The 20123-nt window shown below is 44.9% G+C and overlaps 1 protein-coding gene across 6 annotated transcripts in view; it reads right to left on the bottom strand.

Moving 5' to 3' along the window:
- The window catches only part of LOC132470750 (plasma membrane calcium-transporting ATPase 2-like), a 72813-nt gene that overhangs the window by 21657 nt on the left and 31033 nt on the right, over window positions 1-20123 (bottom strand). For all 6 annotated transcript variants that reach the window (XM_060069590.1, XM_060069591.1, XM_060069592.1 and 3 more), the window contains one exon: window positions 3264-3464. In XM_060069590.1, coding sequence (XP_059925573.1) covers window positions 3264-3464 — 201 coding nt within the window. The remainder of the gene's footprint in view (window positions 1-3263; window positions 3465-20123) is intronic.

Raw genomic sequence — 20123 nt, 5'->3', positions numbered from 1 at the left:
TATTTAGAGAGCTATTAAGGTTTCATCATTAGAGGAAAAACACTAGCCCCTTAATTGTGATCCGACTAAATGTTTGGATGAGTTCCACCATTGAACAGGTTTAGAGATGCGGATGCACTCTCTCTCAAACACACACAAATACCCTACAAATGATAAAAACATGCACAAATAAACGCACAGACACTGTAAATAAACTCAGATAAGCACACACTGACACAAACATTCACAAATATGGATGCGCTAAGATTATCGTAGCTGTCCTTGGTGCTGAAAGGCCAACAGATTCAGAGGTCCTTCATCAGTACCATATGCCCACACACCACCGTCTATTGGATTCACTTTCACTAACTTTGTGTCTACTGTTGCCGCCCAGACCGGCTCGATTTAAACGTCTGATATTGGCGAAGTTATGTACCCAATACCAGTGCCTCTATTTATCAACAGCTGTTGCAGTGAAAACCCTTGCCAAGTGTTATACAATGGAGGGTTTTTAAAACAGAGGGGCTCTAAACCAAACAATTTTAATCTAACAATTAAACACGAATAGGCGTCCCAACTAACTCAATACAGCCGGTCACACTGCGTAAATTAAATCGAATGCCTGCAAACCGTTGTTCAGCCTGATTAATATTTTGCTGCTGTTTGTTTTTCGGCACACATTGAAGCACAAACTACAACAACTTTCTGAAGACAGCAAGATGTCCCATCTGTTGTACGCAGGTTGGGTTAACATGTATTTTAAACTCATGTTCATGTGTCATCCCCCGTGCTAGCGTTTGATTGTGAAACCAAAGTGCTGGAACTGCAGGGCAACGGCAGAATGGTGTTGAAAGCCCTGGGGTGCACGTTTTTGCACATCCTTTGTTTGATATCCAAGCAATTAAGGGATTTAATATTTGAATACATGTAAATGAGCCGAGATAACACCCTGCCCACACGCTTTTCACCCGTCACTGTTACCCACAGATCCACTCGAGTGAATTTGCAGAATATAATAATTCACATGTACTCCGTGTGAGCAGAAACTGGCATACAGGCATATCTTCAACACAGACCTTTCGTCAAATGATTCTTTTAGCATTACTGCCCACTTCATGTTGGCTTTGCTGAGCAAATGATAGCATAAAAACACCTACGAGCATCTTGAGTGACTGCTTAATAACAAGGGAGTGTTGAGTGACAATGTATGTGGTTAAATAGCACTTGATCGTTGAGCAAAATCAGGATCCAAAGCGTTTAGTGATTTATCGAGCATAAGAATCAGAGAGAGGATCTAATGTCTAGAATGTTCTTCCACTGCCTAATGGCTGATATCTCAACCTATTGATCAACCAGCATTAGAAACATGGCCACACGAATATCGGATGAACTATTGATAAACTATGATCGTTTACAAACACACGTATACGTATACCTTGTTGGCTCTTTAAAGGTCTGAACTGGGCTGAAGTGGGATACAGGCGCCCCTGTTCTGTGTGAGATGTACAGCTCTACAGATTACATCTCGTGAGGATGATTGGTCCCCTTGGCAGAGTAATTGAAATCCATTTTTGTGATAGTGCCGCGAGTCCTGATTGATCTGGCTGACTCAGCAGCTCATTATGGCCACCGTCCTCATTTCCTGCTTCACGCCTCGCGGGGCTGATGTATGGTAGCTCAAGGTTATTTCTTTAGTCAACCCTTCATTAACCTCCACAGTGCCCAGCGCCCAGCCATCGTGCACGCGCATTACATTTCACACACGCAAGCACAGGCACACACTCATGCATAAATACATACAGACACAAGACCATCCCTACACACGTACACACGCACACACACACACACACACACACACACACACACACACACACACACGCACACGTACACACGTACACACACACACACACACACACACACACACACACACACACACACACACACACACACGCTTGCTCCCCGCGGTAAGAGTACCTGACCCCTTGCCTTGCTCAAGGCATGCTGTGCTGCATAGACATGCACCAATGTTATGTCCCTGCAAAATAAACCACAATTGCTTTAATGTTGCAACCTCAAACATCTTCAAAGACTTCCATGTAAATAACTGTCTGTTCAGTCACCATCTATCGTTGAATGAGATAACACAATGTTGATTGAGCCCATGGCCCACTGGCAAAATATTCAGAATATTCAGTATTATGAATATTATGAACTGGATGCCTGTCCCGACATTCCTGCTTTAAGAGATGTGTTTTCCATCACCCAGCAGTGGTTGTTCAACCAGAGAGGGTATGGCGATTAATTTACATCCCTCCTATTCCATACGAGAGTTTAGTATATCCCATAAATGTATCTTTGTTTTGTCCAACACAAGAAAGCACATCCAAACTACCCTGGCTAGTTATTCTCCAATAGTGCCAGCAGATAAACAGATCCAGTTTTGATTCTGTGTATACAGGCCACTGCTCATGCTCACAGACTTAGAGACTGATGTGGGCAGTTGGAATTCTGAGCAATGATGGTGGCTGCCATTAGGCAGTGTGATGATTATTAATTCTGATGCATAGCAACATCATTTGCAAGGGTAAGTGTAGGTGGGTGTGTTTTTAAACTGATTGGAACGCAGCCTAAGCATCCCTACTGATTCAAATAGAAGTGCTAATTTACTGGTTGCATGAATGTACATAGATCGACCAAAAAAATGCCTCTTTTTTTTTAACTAACTCATTCCATCGCAACCGGTGAGGCGAAGTCGCAAAGATTCCAACGTTCCAAATTCTCAGCGGTTCTAATTCTTAGAGTCTTTCCATCCGTGAGAATGGAAAGTGGCAGGTAGAACAAGATACAGCTATGGGATCTGCTAAACACTTGTTTCGGAATAGAAAGGATGTCATTAATCGCCTAATTACCCAATTTTACAACGCACTCACACCGAGACACGGGGTGAGTTGAAACAAAATCACGGCTGAATTACACCTCGACATAGACCACGTCAACAGCTAACCCGGGGTCTTGGAGGAAAAACCTGGCCAAACCCTTTTAGGCGAGCAGCATGCATTTCGGACAGTGTGAACGCGGAGGTGGCGGTAGCTCAGGTCGTACAGCGGGTTGACTGGTCACTGGAAGGCTGCTAGTTCAATCCCTGGCTCCTCCTCGAGGGTCGAGGTGTCCCTGGGAAAGACGCCTAACCCTGAATGGTTGTACGTCGCTTTGGATAAAAGCGTCTACAAAATACCCTAAATGTAAACGTGGATGAACGCTCTGAAGGGTCGGTCATGACTCACAGTCAACGGAGGTGTCTCCGGGCGGCCGGTAGAAGGACAGGCCCAGGGAGACAACGGCGGCCACCTCCAGGATGATGAGGGTGACGTCCTGGAGGGCCTCCCACACCAGCTCCAGGAAGGTCTTTGGCTTCTTCGGAGGTATCGTGTTCTCGCCGTACACTTCTCTCCTCTTGTCCAGGTCGGCCTGGGAACTGGTCAGACCTGGGACCGAGACGAGGGGGGAGAGGGAGAGAGAGAGGGAGAGAGAGAGAGAGGGAGAGAGAGGGAGAGAGAGAGAGAGAGAGGGTTCAAGTAAGGGGTGTGTCAGGTCATCCGTCATGTCCACGTCATGGGTCGATGGTTATCCATTGATCTGAAGTAGTCTCTCCGATACACTAATGGGGCGCTGTGCCACTATTGAATAGTACAAAATATATTTTTTATCAAATACATATATTTTGAATTCCAGATGAAAGAGCTGAAAACATTGATCAGGCCATTTGACCCTGTTACACCGTCTGGCTTTATGAGCCGTGGCAACGCCCAAGGACCACCGCCACAGTGTGCACTGGCTGCTATCGACTAAAGTCTCACACCACTGTATTTTAGTACAATTGAGTTGAAGTAAAGCAGCGTGGTTTAGGACACTTTTACAGCTTCGATTTATGTCCCCCTTTCAATGAGATGGACATGAGTAGTCAATAAATGGATGGTTTCCGCAAATTGAGCCTGTGTCTACACGTGCACATACATGCAAACACACACATGCAAACAAACAAACACAGAGAAACAGCAAATAGCTTGTTGGTTTTCATAAATGAGTTGAAATTACATTTAGACTGCCACTCACATGCACACCCATATGCACGCACACACACACACACACACACACACACACACACACACACACACACACACACACACACACACACACACACAGATACTAGCAGGACACAATAAGCAAGAGTCTGAGAGAAAGAGAGAGACAGAAAGAGAGAAAGAGTCACAAAACGAGGGAGATAATGACAGGAGCAGTGAGTCTAAACCAGGGTGAGTATAAAAGGAGAACAGTTCCTGGCGTCCTACGTAGGAGAATGCCCTGGTTGCAAATAGATGGCACTATAAATATGCTCATTAGCCATTCTCCTTAATTGTCTCCATGAGAGAATCTAGCACGCTATTCCATTGATCTTCCCGGGCCACTGCTTCGCATGCACACACACACACACACACACACACACACACACACACACACACACACACACACACACACACACACACACACACACACACACACACACACACACACACACACACACACACACACAGTGTGCACATGATACCATGCCATTGTGCATACCAAGACTTTTGTAGAAAGGCATTGGGTTAAACAAATGGGGAACCCCATACAGTGATGAGCAGCACAATGCGCACACAGGCTTAAACACACGCCAATGCTTGAGTCACCTACTGAGAGTCCACTACTTTTAGAAATGTATGTTTTGATAAGTTAGTTTGAATGTGTTTGTGTGTGTGTGTGTGTGTGTGTGTGTGTGTGTGTGTGTGTGTGTGTGTGTGTGTGTGTGTGTGTGTGTGTGTGTGTGTGTGTGTGTGTGTGTGTGTGTGTGTGTTGCAGAATTCAAGTTTGATAAGGTGAAATGCAGTTGATGCAATAAATGGCTCAATGCTACGATTGGTTACAGTGTCTGTCTGGATGGCTTCTCGCTCCATCTCTGCCAAGGACATGAATATACAACTGCAGCAAGGCACCATAACTCTAGGCTGCACCAGTACCGATCACCTCCCAGCCACATCTTCACTGCCTGCATTCACAACAATTCATTGGATTCATGGATCATTAATCTGTGTGACATCCAGAGAGGAGTTGGGAGGAAGGGGGGGTGAATATAAATGAATTCATATACACTAATCCCCTCCACTCTATTTCTATTTTGCCCTGTCTTGAGGCAAGGCTAGCTTGTAATAGGATGCAAATGTGTTCTTCTTGCACAGGGGCCCCAATGGTGAGGCGTTAAAAGTAGAATATCGCCGTCCTCAGCAGTTTTTTATTACAGGCTAAACTTCGAGATGGCACTTTATTTTAACCTTGTTAAAAAGTCGTGCAGCCAGTCCTCTCTAAATGGCTCGGAGTTTGTGTGTGAGCGTCCCTTGCAATGAAGCCCCCTTCAGTGGTTAAATGCGTACATTTGACCCTGCTCCGGCGGTAGTATATATGGCCAATTCGGGAGCATTGACGGCTGCTTGCTGGTGACTAATATATTGGGCTCCGGTGACTAAAATATTGGGCTCCCTCCCAAACATACGGTTACTCCTGGGGAGATCCCTAGGGAGACAGGGGAGAGCTCACTGGTCAGCTGAGTCCAGGGATGAGTCATGACCGCTTAGTATTCCATGCAGAAGGCTTTTGCTATGTTGGAGTTGGCGCCATTTGGCTGTATTGGTCATGTTAGACCAAAACAGGTCGACCAAAGGAAGAATAATTTAATGAGGAGAGAATACTTCATAGTCTGATGAATATTATATGCATATTGTATATGACATCAGACTCTTAATACCATACCTATTTAGCTCAGCAGTCTCTGAATCCATTTTTCTTTATATTCATTGTATTGTTAAGCAATTCTTTTTATTTTTTTGCAATTTTACACGAAAGGCTGATTGATTTAATAGGAGTGTAGGGTTTACCTTTTCAAATTCAGATTCAGATTTGTATATCTCCCAAGAAGGCCTATAGGTTGTAGCTTACCCTATACACACAACGTAAAATTACTTCAGACAAGGCAAGTCATTTGTCAGAAGCCACAGATCAACGTGCATAGGTCAGTACAAGGAGACAACGAGCAGCAGTAAATCAAATAAAACCCTGGTTATGGTTCATATTAATAAATAACCAAGTTAAAGGGTTCAAAATGACTTCTGTCTGTGTTTAATAGCCTAATAGCAGCAGTGAAGGACCTAGTGCATCGGTTTACTGTTACAGCATTTAGTCAATTAGTGACAGTTGGTGATTTGTACCGAAATCTGTCAGTCAACCAGTAAAGGTAGACTGACCAGTAAAGGTTTGTATTGTTTGCTCTGGTGCTGTGCTAGAGGACATAAAGGACACTGAGCCAGCAGTATAAACGTTCGTAGCTAGCAGTGACGCAAACATGTGGAGAGAAAAAAAAAGTCCCTTTGATGAGACTTTCCTCCTCAATCTCGTCCCTCCTTACCCCTCCTCTCTTTTCCCATTTCTCCTCTATAATTCCTCTATAAGCCTAGGCTAATATTCTCGGCTTGTAATATGAGGAGGAATCAAAGTGGGTGGTGACAAGTGGCGGAGGGACAGTTAATATGCAGACGTGGTGAAAGAGACAGGAGCGGGCATTTTAAAAGCATGTAGCATTCATCCTGCAGGGAGGGGGAATAAGACTCTTCAGTCAGTCAGTGGAAACAGGATGGCTTACTCTAACAGTTGGCCCTTTTTTGCAACGTTGCTAAAAATAGATCACCATGGAAACGCTATGCATCCAACTCGTTGAATGGAAAGACCCAAGACTTGAGGAATGTGTGTCCGTGCGTTTGTGTGTATGTGTGTGTGTGTGTGTGTGTGTGTGTGTGTGTGTGTGTGTGTGTGTGTGTGTGTGTGTGTGTGTGTGTGTGTGTGTGTGTGTGTGTGTGTGTGTGTGTGTGTGTGTGTGTGTGTGTGTGTGCGTGTGGTTGCATGTGTGTCGTGCACTGAAGAGAAAATAGCAAATAAGCTAAATCCATAGTGGTGACCTTCAAATGTCCTTGGTAGAAAATGGATGATTAGCAGTAGAAAGTGCACACTCAAATCCAATCTGTTTATGGTATTTCACTCAACAGTGTACACTCTGAAGTGCATTACTCTCAATAGCCCAATTATATTGAACCATACATGGAACTGCATTATATAAAGTCAACACGTGTCGTGAACACATTATGACTTGAAATATTCATGCTTGTAGAGCCTCATAGGTATTTGACACTTCAACTTTCATACAAAATTCTGTATGCGTGCATGCTCTGTTTATTTCTCCGTCTGCCTGTTCGTCTGTTTGCCTGCCTGTTTGCCTGCCTGTCTGTTTGTCTGTCTGTGTGCACATGCACCAGACTGTCACCAGATTTCCAATTCAACATCTTTCCTCCCACCTCCTCCTTCACAGAGCTGAGCAACATCACATCTCAAACAAGTCGCCATGGAAACCGTGGGCTACCGCGATGATGCCAAACAACAATAAAGTATTGATGTGTGATTTTTCGGCTAAAAATCAATGTGGGGGACGTGCAGTCAGCCAGCCTCTTCTCCCAGCAGTACACACAGAGAGCAACAGAGTCGAGGTCCGGGCTCAACTGAAGACACAAACAAAGACAGAGAACTATAAAAGAGAGGGACGGAGGCTGGTCGTGGTCAGGGTAAAATTATGAATAATCAGCCAGCAGACAGCTAAAAAAGTGGATGATTATGGTGCTCTGATTGAAAAGATGGAGGGCCTGTGAAATATGTCACGGTGCCCTTGGGATCGACCTTAACAATAATGACACCATTTTATGACACAAATGGAAGGTTTTGTCTCTCGGAACGGAATATAAAATGGCAGCAATTATCCACGGCGCTGCTTATCTCACAAGGATGCTATGAATAACATCCGTGTCAGAATATGTTGGGGTATAATGACAAAATGGTGCAGAAAAGAGCGAGAACAAGGGGGTCATGAATATAATAGGAGACAAACATAATGAATGCCTTTCGAAGGAAAGGCTTTGAGAGGAATGTAGAGAGATGAGACGTTCCCTACTGATAGCTGTGCCACAAGCTAGATTCATCTGAACATATTTGACCTCATGGATTAGATGAATATTGTTGTTTTAGCTTGCGTGTAATCCAGTGGTTCCCAACCTTGGGGTCAGCACCACTTGGGGTCTGCGGATATGGAGTCGCAGGAGATTGCTTACATACGTTGACAAAATTTGATGATCCATTTTAGCAAACCATTTTTCTATTATTTTGTACAGATCTCATAGTACAAATGGACTACCTCATAATATATAACCACGAGCAGAGTACTACTAATCATTTAGTGTGTAGAAGAGTAATAAGATCTATTCTCAAAATTGTTCACATCTAGAAATGGGGTCAAGGTCCCTATAAGGATGGGAACCACTGCTGTACTGACATTATTATATAATATAGATTATTATATTATTTACTTGGTTGTTTTTTTTTTCATATAAAAGACGAGTAAAACCCTTTTCTTTTTTTCCATTACAAATTGGGGTTGACGAGGTTCAAAGCAAAGGTGGAGTCAAAGCCAGAGAGCGCATTTCATTTCATTTGCCACACATGAAATACAAGTTTAAAGATATTGATCTCAAGCTGGAGGCTTCATCCTGCTCTCTGTCGAGCAAACACAACATTATGTAGGATACATCTGAGGAACAAAGAGCACCATCACAGGGAAACACACATCTATAGGACACACACACACACACACACACACACACACACACACACACACACACACACACACACACACACACACACAGACACACATTCCTATTTCAGGAGTCATGTTTTAAATACTTGGACCACACAAACAGTCAAAGGCGAACTGTTTGCTACAACTGAGCCCAAAATATTTCCATGGGTGACACACCCACAAAAAAGCACCCTTAGGCGCAAAGACACAAACACACACAGACACAAAGTCAAACAAACTCACATGCACACACACAGACACACACAGACACACACAGACACACACACACACACACACACACACACACACACACACACACACACACACACACACACAACTATAGGTGAGTCATAAATACACACACACTCACACGTACACATTCCTTTTGCATTTTTTCCCATGGGCAATCGAGCAATGGCGTTCTCACACTGTCACCAGGGAACGAGAGCCAGGCCACGGCAGACGCGGAGGCCCACAGCGTGTGGGCTCAACAGAACGTGGACTGTCGGGGTGGTCACGGTCCACGCCATCACATCACGCTGTCGTGACGGGGAAGGAATCACACACACACACACACACACAAACACACATACACGACGTGTGCTGTATATAAATGTAGCGATTGCATACCAAATAAGCGGCCGTGACTCACTGTGTGTGCGTGCATGCGTGTGAGTTGCTTTTATTCAGCAAGTGGGGACATCTTTTAGCAGGCAGCAGCTGTCTCAGAAGTTCTGCTTGACGTTCTTACGCTTACTGCTACATGACGATGGCACGGTGGTGCATTAAAGCCCAGGATGGATTTATCCGTGATAAACTAGACCTCAGCCGTGAACGACCCATGATTGGAGTTTAAGAGTTCCATTGTGTATCTCACACCTCCTCTCTGTGGCAGAAAATAACGTGAAAAAAGAAAGGAAATAAAATTATCTTTAAACTTCGAAATGTCGTCTATAAGGGAGGGGGGAAGACCATATCCAGATTTATACATAAGACAGTCACGATTTTAGGGCAGCACAATCTCAAGCGCTCCTCGAATGACACATGGCACACAGAGAGGGCCGGTAAAGAGACAGAACGGGGCCGGCAAAAAGGTTGCAGATTTGACGACGGGCCGGCCCACAGGCCCACCGGGATGTGTTCCAGTCTATGCTCAAGGGCCGGACGCCACTGGATGAAGGAATTACGGTGGTTGCGTGGCACCATTAGGCATGCTGTTTTACCCTGATCACGTCTTCCCTTCTGGCGCAAACAATTTCAGACGTCACTTCCTTCTCCAAGCTGTGGGCCGGAAGGGTGGAGGGGTCAGCAGGTGGAGGAGAGTTAGAGAGCGGCTCTTGGTTCCTGTCACAAGCAGTGCACGAACCCTGGAGCTACACAGACCATGAAAGCGTAGCGTCGCATTGCTTTTTGACCTGCTTCACCGACCGCGTCTCTGGCGCATCAGTGCCGCGTTGGGAGCAACAAGAGCAACATGTCGGATATGTTCAGGACACAATCCTCAAAATTTTTTCAGATGTATGTGTGACCAATCGTGAAGTGTTAATGTTAACACATTTGACACGTGTGCAGCTTCCCCCCTGCAACCGCTAGGGCTTTGCCTTATTTTTTTTAATGCTTTGACAGGGGTGGTGATCGGCGGTCAACGCAAACAGAATCAAATAACCTTCAGAAGTGCAGTCAACCAGGAGATTTCTGCTTCCAAAGCCTCCTCTCTCCTTTCCTCAGAATAAGCTCACTGTATTCAGATGCTGTGGTCATCGTTGCAAAGTATGAGGGGGGGGGGGTGGTTAGTTTTGATAGTAACCAATTTGATAGTTTTGATGAATTTGCACTGAAGGACTAGCACTCTTCAGCAGTAGCGTGCGGTGACCCGTGATTTCAGTGGAGCAGAAACTACTGAGCAGAAACACCACTCACCATATCTGCATCTGATATAGAAATGACGAAAGATACTGGCGGAATAATTTGAGTTAAAACGACAACAGCTCTAGAAAATGACCATGGGGCAGACTACTTTACGACCATTCACCATTTCACGTGGATTACAATTCATATTGCAGCCTGCAGGGTTATGCGATAAGAATACGGAAGAACGCGGTCACTGAGCTACCCCGCCCCAAAATTCCATGACGCGTTAAACTCAACTTGAATCGCCTCCATCATCATAGATTTTATGTCAACAGACCAAAAATTGTCGGAAAGCCTACAGAAACTATTGACAGTTAATGTGAAAATAGACTTGGATCAATGATTTGCTGAGGAACATTTTTTTGGGAGCATGCTTTTGCAAGTAGTTCGCTGCCCCATCTGCCCATATGGACGGCACGCGCCTGCTATTCACTAAAAGAGAAATCCCATTGGCAGTATTTTGGGGGACGGATGGCCATAAAAGGAGAGCACATTGCAACCTATTCTCTTCTTGCTGGATAAATGACCACCCCATTGATAGAGATAGATATGGACAGAGCTTTTGGTTTCCTTTGACCTCGTAAACATTGAAATATCAAAGCCCTTCTAAACCCCTGCAACAAGATGCTTTCTTGCTTAGTCTAGCAGAGGGGTAAGAGACAACAAATCAAGTTGAGAAAGGAAACAAGGCTTAAAGTCCTCTCTCACTCTCACTCTCTCTCTCTCTACCTCTCTCCCTACCTCTCTCTCTACCTCTACCTCTCTCTACCTCTCTCTCTCTCTCTCTCTCTCTCTCTCTCTCTCTCTCTCTCTCTCTCTCTCTCTCTCTCTCTCTCTCTCTCTCTCTCTCTCTCTCTCACTGTATTTCAATGTTTGAAATACAGTGTGCTCCCTTATTTTACATCCCCTTGGCTTCCAATGTGTCCACGCATGTTTGTGCATCTAAAAATTATGTTGATATGACCATCTTAATAATAATGTTACCTTTAGGATACAATGCACTTTCTCCATGCACTGTGTTGAACTAGGTTAACTAAAAGTGGGTATAACAAGGTAATGGGAACACAGCTTATCCAAAAGTCAGCTGCTCTGGCCCTGCAGCCTGAATCCCCACTGCCCTGAATGTATTCTGTAAACTGTATACTGTCCATTGGACACCATGTGCGTACGTGTGCGTGAACACAGCCTATAACCTGTTTCTGTTGTGTGTTACTTTCGGCTACCTTCTTCTCTTTGCTTGTTTGTATCTTAAGTGATATTATTGGCAATGTACTGGGTATTTATTATGTGTGTGTGTGTGTGTGTGTGTGTGTGTGTGTGTGTGTGTGTGTGTGTGTGTGTGTGTGTGTGTGTGTGTGTGTGTGTGTGTGTGTGTGTGTGTGTGCGTGTGTGTGTGTGTGCGTGCCTGAGTGTGTATGTGCTTGCTTGAGTGCTCGCATGCAGGCGTGTGCTTGCAGGTGTGTGCCAAGTTAAAATGAATCATTATTCACTCATGCATTTCTATTTTTCCATATACATAATTTGCACAATCAAATAATTCAAACAATTCAGCATGGGTACACTGTTACCTCCACACTGAAACGTGTCGTACATCAAATAACTATTGAACCGAGAGCAGGGCTGCTACACTGCTGACGCACTGATTAAATGGTTTCAATTCATTTCAGCCGGCGGATTAAAGCACACCTGTGTCCCCACCAGACTGCCACAGAGCCTAGGGTGTAGCAGCAGGGGCGAGGGCGTGTGTAGGTACACCATACGCACGGGTGAAGAGTCACTCACCAAAGAACCAACGTGAGATCTAGATTAAATTTATGACCTATTCAACAAACAAGACCTATTCAACAAACAAGGTAAGCAACATTTTTGTAGTTATCATTTTGTTCTTCTGCTTGATCCAATCAGATCCCAAAGGCTCACCTTTGGGGAGAGTGATGCCATGCTAATCTCCTGTTTTACATGGGCACAAGAGATGATACAGAGGTAGATACTTTCTGAATGGGAAGGTGCTGAATGAAATGGAATTCCTGTGAGGGGAGAACCCTGCGTTATCATTAAAACATGTCACCCCCCAAGAGCTATTACACCACTATTTAAAGCGTCTTTATTTCAATGGATATTATGGGCTGTGGACTGAATAGACAAGGAGTCTCCCTCCTGAAGTCTGGAGTCTCTGGTTCCATGCTCCCCCAGCTCGGATGGGTTCCAGACAGCCATTAAAATGTAAACTAGAAGAGAAAGTCATTAAATAGTTATAAGGTGTAATGTTATCCATATACCCTAATGCTCTCTTTGATTGTCCGTTGGAAGAAAAGTGTCATCCTTTGGGCTTTGGCAAGATCCAATCGAGGTGGATTTGAATCGGTTCCAAGATTTCAATTGCTTTCGTTTTCTGGTTTACAAAAGCACTGTCAAAACGAAAGGTCTCAAGTGTCTTATTATTAGGTTTCAAATGTACAAAGGCTGTGAAAACAACATGGATTTTAAGTATATAACTGGCTTCTTTGTTGAATCTAAGAGCCGACATACTTTTAATAACCTGAATGTAATGGATGAATAACTGGGTGAAATAAAATAAATCATAAAAACTGCAGTCCAAATTAATTATTTTGGTTTTAGTGTGATGAGCCACTGCAGGGTTTGAAAAGAATAAATAAAAAGAATGAAAACGTAAGAATGGAACACACTGCACCAGGGGTGAAAACATATTGATCAGTGTGTGTAATATGCAGTAAAGCTTTGGATCGATATCATAGCAGTGAGCTTGTCATCACACAGACCCAAAATGCTCCATTGAAATGGATGCTGCTGCCTTGAAATCTTATTTGGTGCTGCCCTGAAATGTTATTGGGTTTCTGCAAATCCTGAACAACTCAAAATGGTAATTTGTCCCACATATACACACACATGTATACATACCCACAGGACAGAATGGATGGCACGAAGGGGATAATTGGTCATAGTGTCATTTACCAATTCAGGAAAAACAACATTGGGTAACCAAAGGCATATATCAATACATCCAGTTATTTATATTAGTTAATAAGTCAATTAAATCATCAATGACTCCTTACACAATCCAAATACAGATCATGTTCAAGTCTGTTGCAGCTGTATCGAAAACTAACAACAGAAAATCCAACAACGGCTGATATTGAAGACAAAGCACTCCACTAAGAGAGGAATTCTGTAGGTCAAAAGAAGCCTGTAGTGTATAACTTAAATGACTGCATGGCACATTAAGTGCCCTCCCACATTCCCCCCCTATGCCCTTTCAACAACAGCAGAGTGGAGACACTGCAGTAATCAGCATGTAGTTCAACTCAAGACACACAGCATCTTAAAGCCAGCGTCCTTGGGCAAGGCATGGCTGGGATCTGCTCCAAGGATGAAGAAACCCACCTTCCCTTTTGCCCTTGAACAGGAAGTGTTCACGTCAAAGCACCCCCCCACCCCTAGCCACCCCACCTGCCGCAGACGCAGCGGGACAAGGTCAACTCAGGAAAGAGCTGACACGGTGAGAAACAAGCCTGTTAGAGGCGCGAAGAGCCCCGCGCAGCACAGGCAGCGCGCGGCCACGGCTGTCAAGCCTCCGGTCGTCCTCTGCCTGGCGTCTAACAGCCTGCCTGGAGCACGGTGCTCGGGGGGGCGGCCAGCTGAATCTCAATGTAAAACTGTGACCTGTACCGCGACTTCTGGAGATGGAAGGGTACGGTCCGTCGGACATCACTGAACTCTGCCTGCTGCCAGGCCCTTGCTGGCGTACCGGGAGGGGGGATCCCCGTGCAACGCTAGAACCTCTTTTGAAGTGAAACCCAACACTCACTCCCCCCCCTGACCCGTGTCCGTCGGGCCGCGGGCCGGGATGTACGCGGACGTTACGAGGAAGCACCAGCGCTCCGCCGGGGAGTCGGGCTCGTGCTTTTTAACTAGCCTGTAACAGCCCTGGAGTAAGATGACATCAATGATGGAGGATTGATTGAGATTTAGAAACTACTAGTTTACGACAAGCATTTTTATTCTAATAACAATATGGATTAGGTTTGAGTTAGAGTTTTTCATTAGGATCACAAATGAATTTGACTTATCATTCGTAACTGAACGACTAATGAATGTGTCCATAGACATTTCATTTTTGCAATTCATTCATGGAGACATATTCCATTCGAATTCTACAGAGCCACTTAACCCCGCAACTGCTCAAGGCACACCAGCGTGCACCGTGCCTCAATTCCCTTTATTAACTGAGTCATCCCAGTGTCTCAGTAGGGGAATGTAATAGCAAAACACAATATCAATGTAATCCATTTATCGTTCATAAAATACACCAACTTCGATTATTATGTAAATCAGTTTGACGTATAGCATTCGTACATAGGGTTAGGTCGCAGAGCACTTATGTAGCTCCTGCATGCGAGTTTGTGCACACACCCACACGATACACATCTACTGATATGCGTGGTAACCAGTACCACTGGACTACTGAAGAAAAAGGCCAGTTCTGTCTGTTTTTCCTTTCTTTTATTTCAGCCAGGCTTCTCTAGGGACAGCTGACCAAAGACCATGCCGGTTTTCTGAATGTGTATGCGTGTGTTTGTCGTGTGTTCATTCACACGCGTGCATGTGTGTATGTGTGTACCTGTGGGTGTGTGTGTGTTGTGTGTTTTGCACCATGTTGTGTGGGTGTGTTTGTGCCAGTGTGTGTTTGTGCCTGGCTGTGTTTGAGCATGCGCGCAAGAGTGAACGCCTTTCAATCTGTCTTTCCGTCTGTCTCTTGATTTTCTTTGAGCCAATTAACAGGACAGAGTTTGGCTATAGGCGGAAGCAATCTGATTGCAACATCAAAGAACCATCTCTAATAGTATATATATATATATATATATATATATGTATATATATATAAATATACAGGATGAATTATACAGTAGCTCCTTTGCTCTGATAGATTCTAACTGATAATATGCGCAGATATTTTATAATCTCAAATTATATTATGCAGTCTTTCTCCTTTAATTGCCATGTGTTTGTTGCGTCCCCGAGTAAATAAGATCTGTACCTGTGCTCTAATCTGTGAGAAGACACGCACAGCCCGGTGCTTGTGACGGATGTTATGTGTGCTTGTGTTCTTATCAGGCCCAGCATTACAGGGGGGTACTCAATCCAGCTGTTCATGTCTCGGTACATACAACGTAACATCTAGCACGCTGTGTGGCAGAGTCGCCCCCGACAACGCCATACCTTAGTGTGTGAGCGGCAGGGGGGTGCACGTCACGCTTGGTGCACGCACACACAGTGACGTATGCACGTGCAATAAGTGTGTGCACTTGTGCACTTGAGAGTGTGATGTACGGTCTGTATATATATCAATGTGTGTGTGTGTGTGTGTGTGTGTGTGTGTGTGTGTGTGTGTGTGTGTGTGTGTGTGTGTGTGTGTGTGTGTGTGTGTGTGGGTGTGTGTGTATGTCTGTGTGTGTATGTGTGAGAAAAAGAGTGTGTGAGTGTGTGTGTGTATGTATGGGAGAGGAAGAGTGTGTTTGTGTGTGTGTGTGTGTGTGTGTGCATTTGCGGGAGAGAGAGAAAGAGTGTGTGTGTGTGTGTGTGTGTGTGTGTGTGTGTGTGTGTGTGTGTGTGTGTGTGTGTGCGTGCGTGCGTGCGTGCGTGCGTGCGTGCGTGCGTGCGTGCGTGCGTGCGTGCGTGCGTGCGTGCGTGCGTGCGTGCGTGCGTGCGTGCGTGCGTGCGTGCGTGCGTGCGTGCGTGCGTGCGTGCGTGTGTGTGTGCGAGAGAGAGAGGGTGTGGGTGCCAGTGTGTGTTTATTTCCCGAGTAATGAGAGTTCTCCTCCCTCAGAAACTAAAATAGCGTTGTATCATTTATAACACGTCCTCAGAGAACCATCCCTCGTCCTGTCCTTGTCGGCTCCCTACTCTCCATTCCTCATCTAGCGCTCGCTCGCTCTTTCTTTCTCACTTCTGATACTCTCTCTCTGTCTCTCTCCCTATCCCTGTTCTGCTGCTATATCTGTTGCTCTCTCACTCCACTCCCTCCCTTTTTTGGAAATTTTGGTGGACTGGAGAGAGGATGGAGAAGAGAAGGGAGAGGTTGAGGAAGAGGGAAAACAAGAGAAAGATGAGATTGTCCTTGTTATGGAGAGAGGGTCTAAACTTCGGAGATCCCAGGTGGGACTCTGATTATGAAGAACGTGTGAGAGGCGACCACAGGCCCTTCAGTACACCTCTGACCGTCAGGGAGAGAGGGATGAATAAACTGAGAGGGAATGAGAGGAATGAAAGGGAGAGAGGGAGAGAGAGAGAATGGAGAGAGAGAGAGAGAGAGAGAGAGAGAGAGAGAGAGAGAGAGAGAGAGAGAGAGAGAGAGAGAGAGAGAGAGAGAGAGAGAATGGATGGCGAGCAGAGGATAATGGGCCATAAAGTGGTTGGGTGTGTGTGGCCGTGTTTGTGTAACCTGCAGCGTAACCTATAGCTTATCTTAGATCAAGTGTCATTTACCATTTCAGGGGATCAGGGTTGCTACTGGTTTCCATCTCATGGTATATAGTGCAAAGAAAACACCCTACCCTTTCTAACGCAACACTTCGAAAAACGTCTACAGTAAGCCTCATTTTGATATGCACCGCTTCTCGCCTACGGAACTAAAGTTAGTCATTTCTACAGCACAATTCCATGTTTAAATCGCTATTAACAGAAATAGCACAGTGCGGTGTATTATCCGGCTAGAAGTTTCCAACACCGAATATAACAAGAGAGTCATGGGCTAACATACACTATTATTAGAAAAGAACACAGACTTCGAGGATGTGGATGTGTGAACTGTTCCTACAGTTCCATAGATGGAGGAGGAGAAAGAAGAGAGGTTTGAGACGGAGTGGGATGGAAAGAAATACAATGTGGAGTGAGAGTGTAGGAGAGGGAAAAAGGAAGGTGATGAAAAAGGGTTTACTGAGTGCTGTTATGAGTTCATCGGATAACACATGAGCAGAGATACCAAAACAGGCCAATAAGGAGATTATGGAAGATGGATAGAGAAATATATACAGTGCTGTGGAAAAGTGATGGTATTTTGACAATATTGACATAAACAGTGTCAGCAAACCATCACAATGGATTTGATGCTCAGGGGTTGTAATCATAACAGATGCAAGGCTCCATCGCTTCTCACTAAGATGAGACCCAGCGAAAGCCATGCTTGACACTGAAGCTGTACGAGACTTCTGTTATACCTCCAGTGTACAGGTTAACTTAAAAATCATACATATTGTGACTTTCATCAGACACTTCCAGACCTTATTTTTTCCATATCACCCCCACTAATAGAATGGTAAATGGTTTAGTGAACTTTGATTCACATGTGGTGTTACGGCTCTAAAATGACCACATTAGGAGATGATGTGTGAGACTATCTAATGTTCCTTCAGCAGCTAGAAAACATCCCAATACAGAAACCCACTCAACCACACATCCAAAAGCCCCCAAACTCCCAATACACACACTGTGTTATCAAAAGACAACAAACACATCCACCTAACATCCTCAAGCTGCACATAAAGGACGTCATTCAATCCTCTGTTTAATAGCCAGGATCAGCATGCTACTTCTACAGCTTACGTCAAATGAGTGTGAGTGTGTGTGTGTGGTGTGTGTGTGTGTGTGTGTGTGTGTGTGTGTGTGTGTGTGTGTGTGTGTGTGTGTGTGTGTGTGTGTGTGTGAAGGTTATCTGGATGTAGAGCAGCTCTATTTAGGCCCGAGAGACCCACCACCGGCACATGGAAATAGAAACGAGAGCACAGGGGTGGAGAGAGGTAGAGAGAGGTAGAGAGAGAGAAAGAGAGAGAGAGAGAGAGAGAGAGAGAGGAGAGAGAGAGAGAGAGAGAGAGAGAGAGAGAGAGAGAGAGAGAGCGAGAGAGAGAGAGAGAGAGAGAGAGAGAGAGAGAGATTGAAGTGAGAGAGAGAGAGTAGAGAGAGAGAGAGAGAGAGAGAGAGAGAGGAGAGAGAGAGAGAGAAGAGAGAGAGAGAGAGAGAGAGAGAGAGAGAGAGGTAGAGAGAGAGAGGTAGAGAGAGTAGAGAGCGGCAGAGAGCGGCAGAGAGAGAAGAGAGGTAGAGGTAGAGAAAGAGAAAAGGATAGGGATAGTGAGACAAAGACAGCGAGGGAGAAAAAGAGAGTCAGAGAAAGAGAAAGAAAGATAAAATGGTGATCAAAAGCAAGGATGAAATATGGAGAGAAAGAAAGAATGCAATAAAAAATCTAAAGATTGGGCAAGATGAGTTGATTCCAACCATAATATACAGTAAGTATATTATAATATACTAGATGCACCGCCACCCTCATTCTACCATGGGAAAATTCTGACTGCATTACTGTCCCCAAGATGTAGGACAGTGCGCCATAGCTTGGCGATCGAGATAGCTCTCTCTGCCATCACCTCGATGTGTCAAGTCACACACACGCTCACACACAGACACTCATCCCCGCACAGAATGGACAGCAAGACAGCCAGAGAAAATATATATTCTCTGAGATAGTTGAGCAGGAACACATTCTGCTTCTCCTTCTTCTTCCGTTGTATTTCCACTGTCTGTAAATGTCCCCAAAATCCATGTATTCTATACCGCATTTGTGAGCACTCTGAACGACAGCACTGGTGTGTGTACATTTTGGTTCACCATTGTACTAAAAATGCATTGCCCTGACTCTGAGTCCAGACTGCAAAACCTGCCTGTATTAACGTCGACATGGTGTTTAGAGCCACAGCAAAAGATTCTGAAAGGTCAAGGAGCTGTCTAGACTAGTTCATGTAATGTCTCTCTACTCCCCAAAGCATCAGGTACCTACGGCTCCCAGGTTCTTCTGGCTCACACCCACTGCAGCTTTCAACAGCGTATCGTCTCCGCCGCTCATGACCCCCCACCAACTGAAGGAGCCAATGAGCCCCAAGCATCGTCCCCCCCTGCATGACCCCACCTAGGTACACTCATCGGCTTCAGCCCATTAGTGTCCCGTAACAACTACACCACACACACACACACACACAAGCACACACACACACACACACACACACACATTCACACACGAGCACACACACACACACACACACACACACACACACACATTAACACATAACACACACACACACACACACACACAAGCGCACACACACACACACACACACACACGTTCACACACGAGCACACACACACACACACACATTAACACATAAACACACACACACACACACACACACACACCACACACACACACACACACACACACACACACACATAACCAAATATGAACCAATACAACATCTTGCCAGAAGGCTTGTATATGGCTGCATGCTGATATTGTTAAGACAGCTTCGGAAAAGATTCACAATTTGACATTGCATAGTACAATGTGAATTTTACAATTCTGACCTCAATGATGATCAGTGTTAAAATATACTCAAAATCCTAGAAT

Source organism: Gadus macrocephalus, chromosome 13 (assembly GCF_031168955.1).
Source record: "Gadus macrocephalus chromosome 13, ASM3116895v1".
NCBI lineage: Eukaryota > Metazoa > Chordata > Actinopteri > Gadiformes > Gadidae > Gadus > Gadus macrocephalus.
This window is presented reverse-complemented; position numbering and strand designations above follow the sequence as displayed.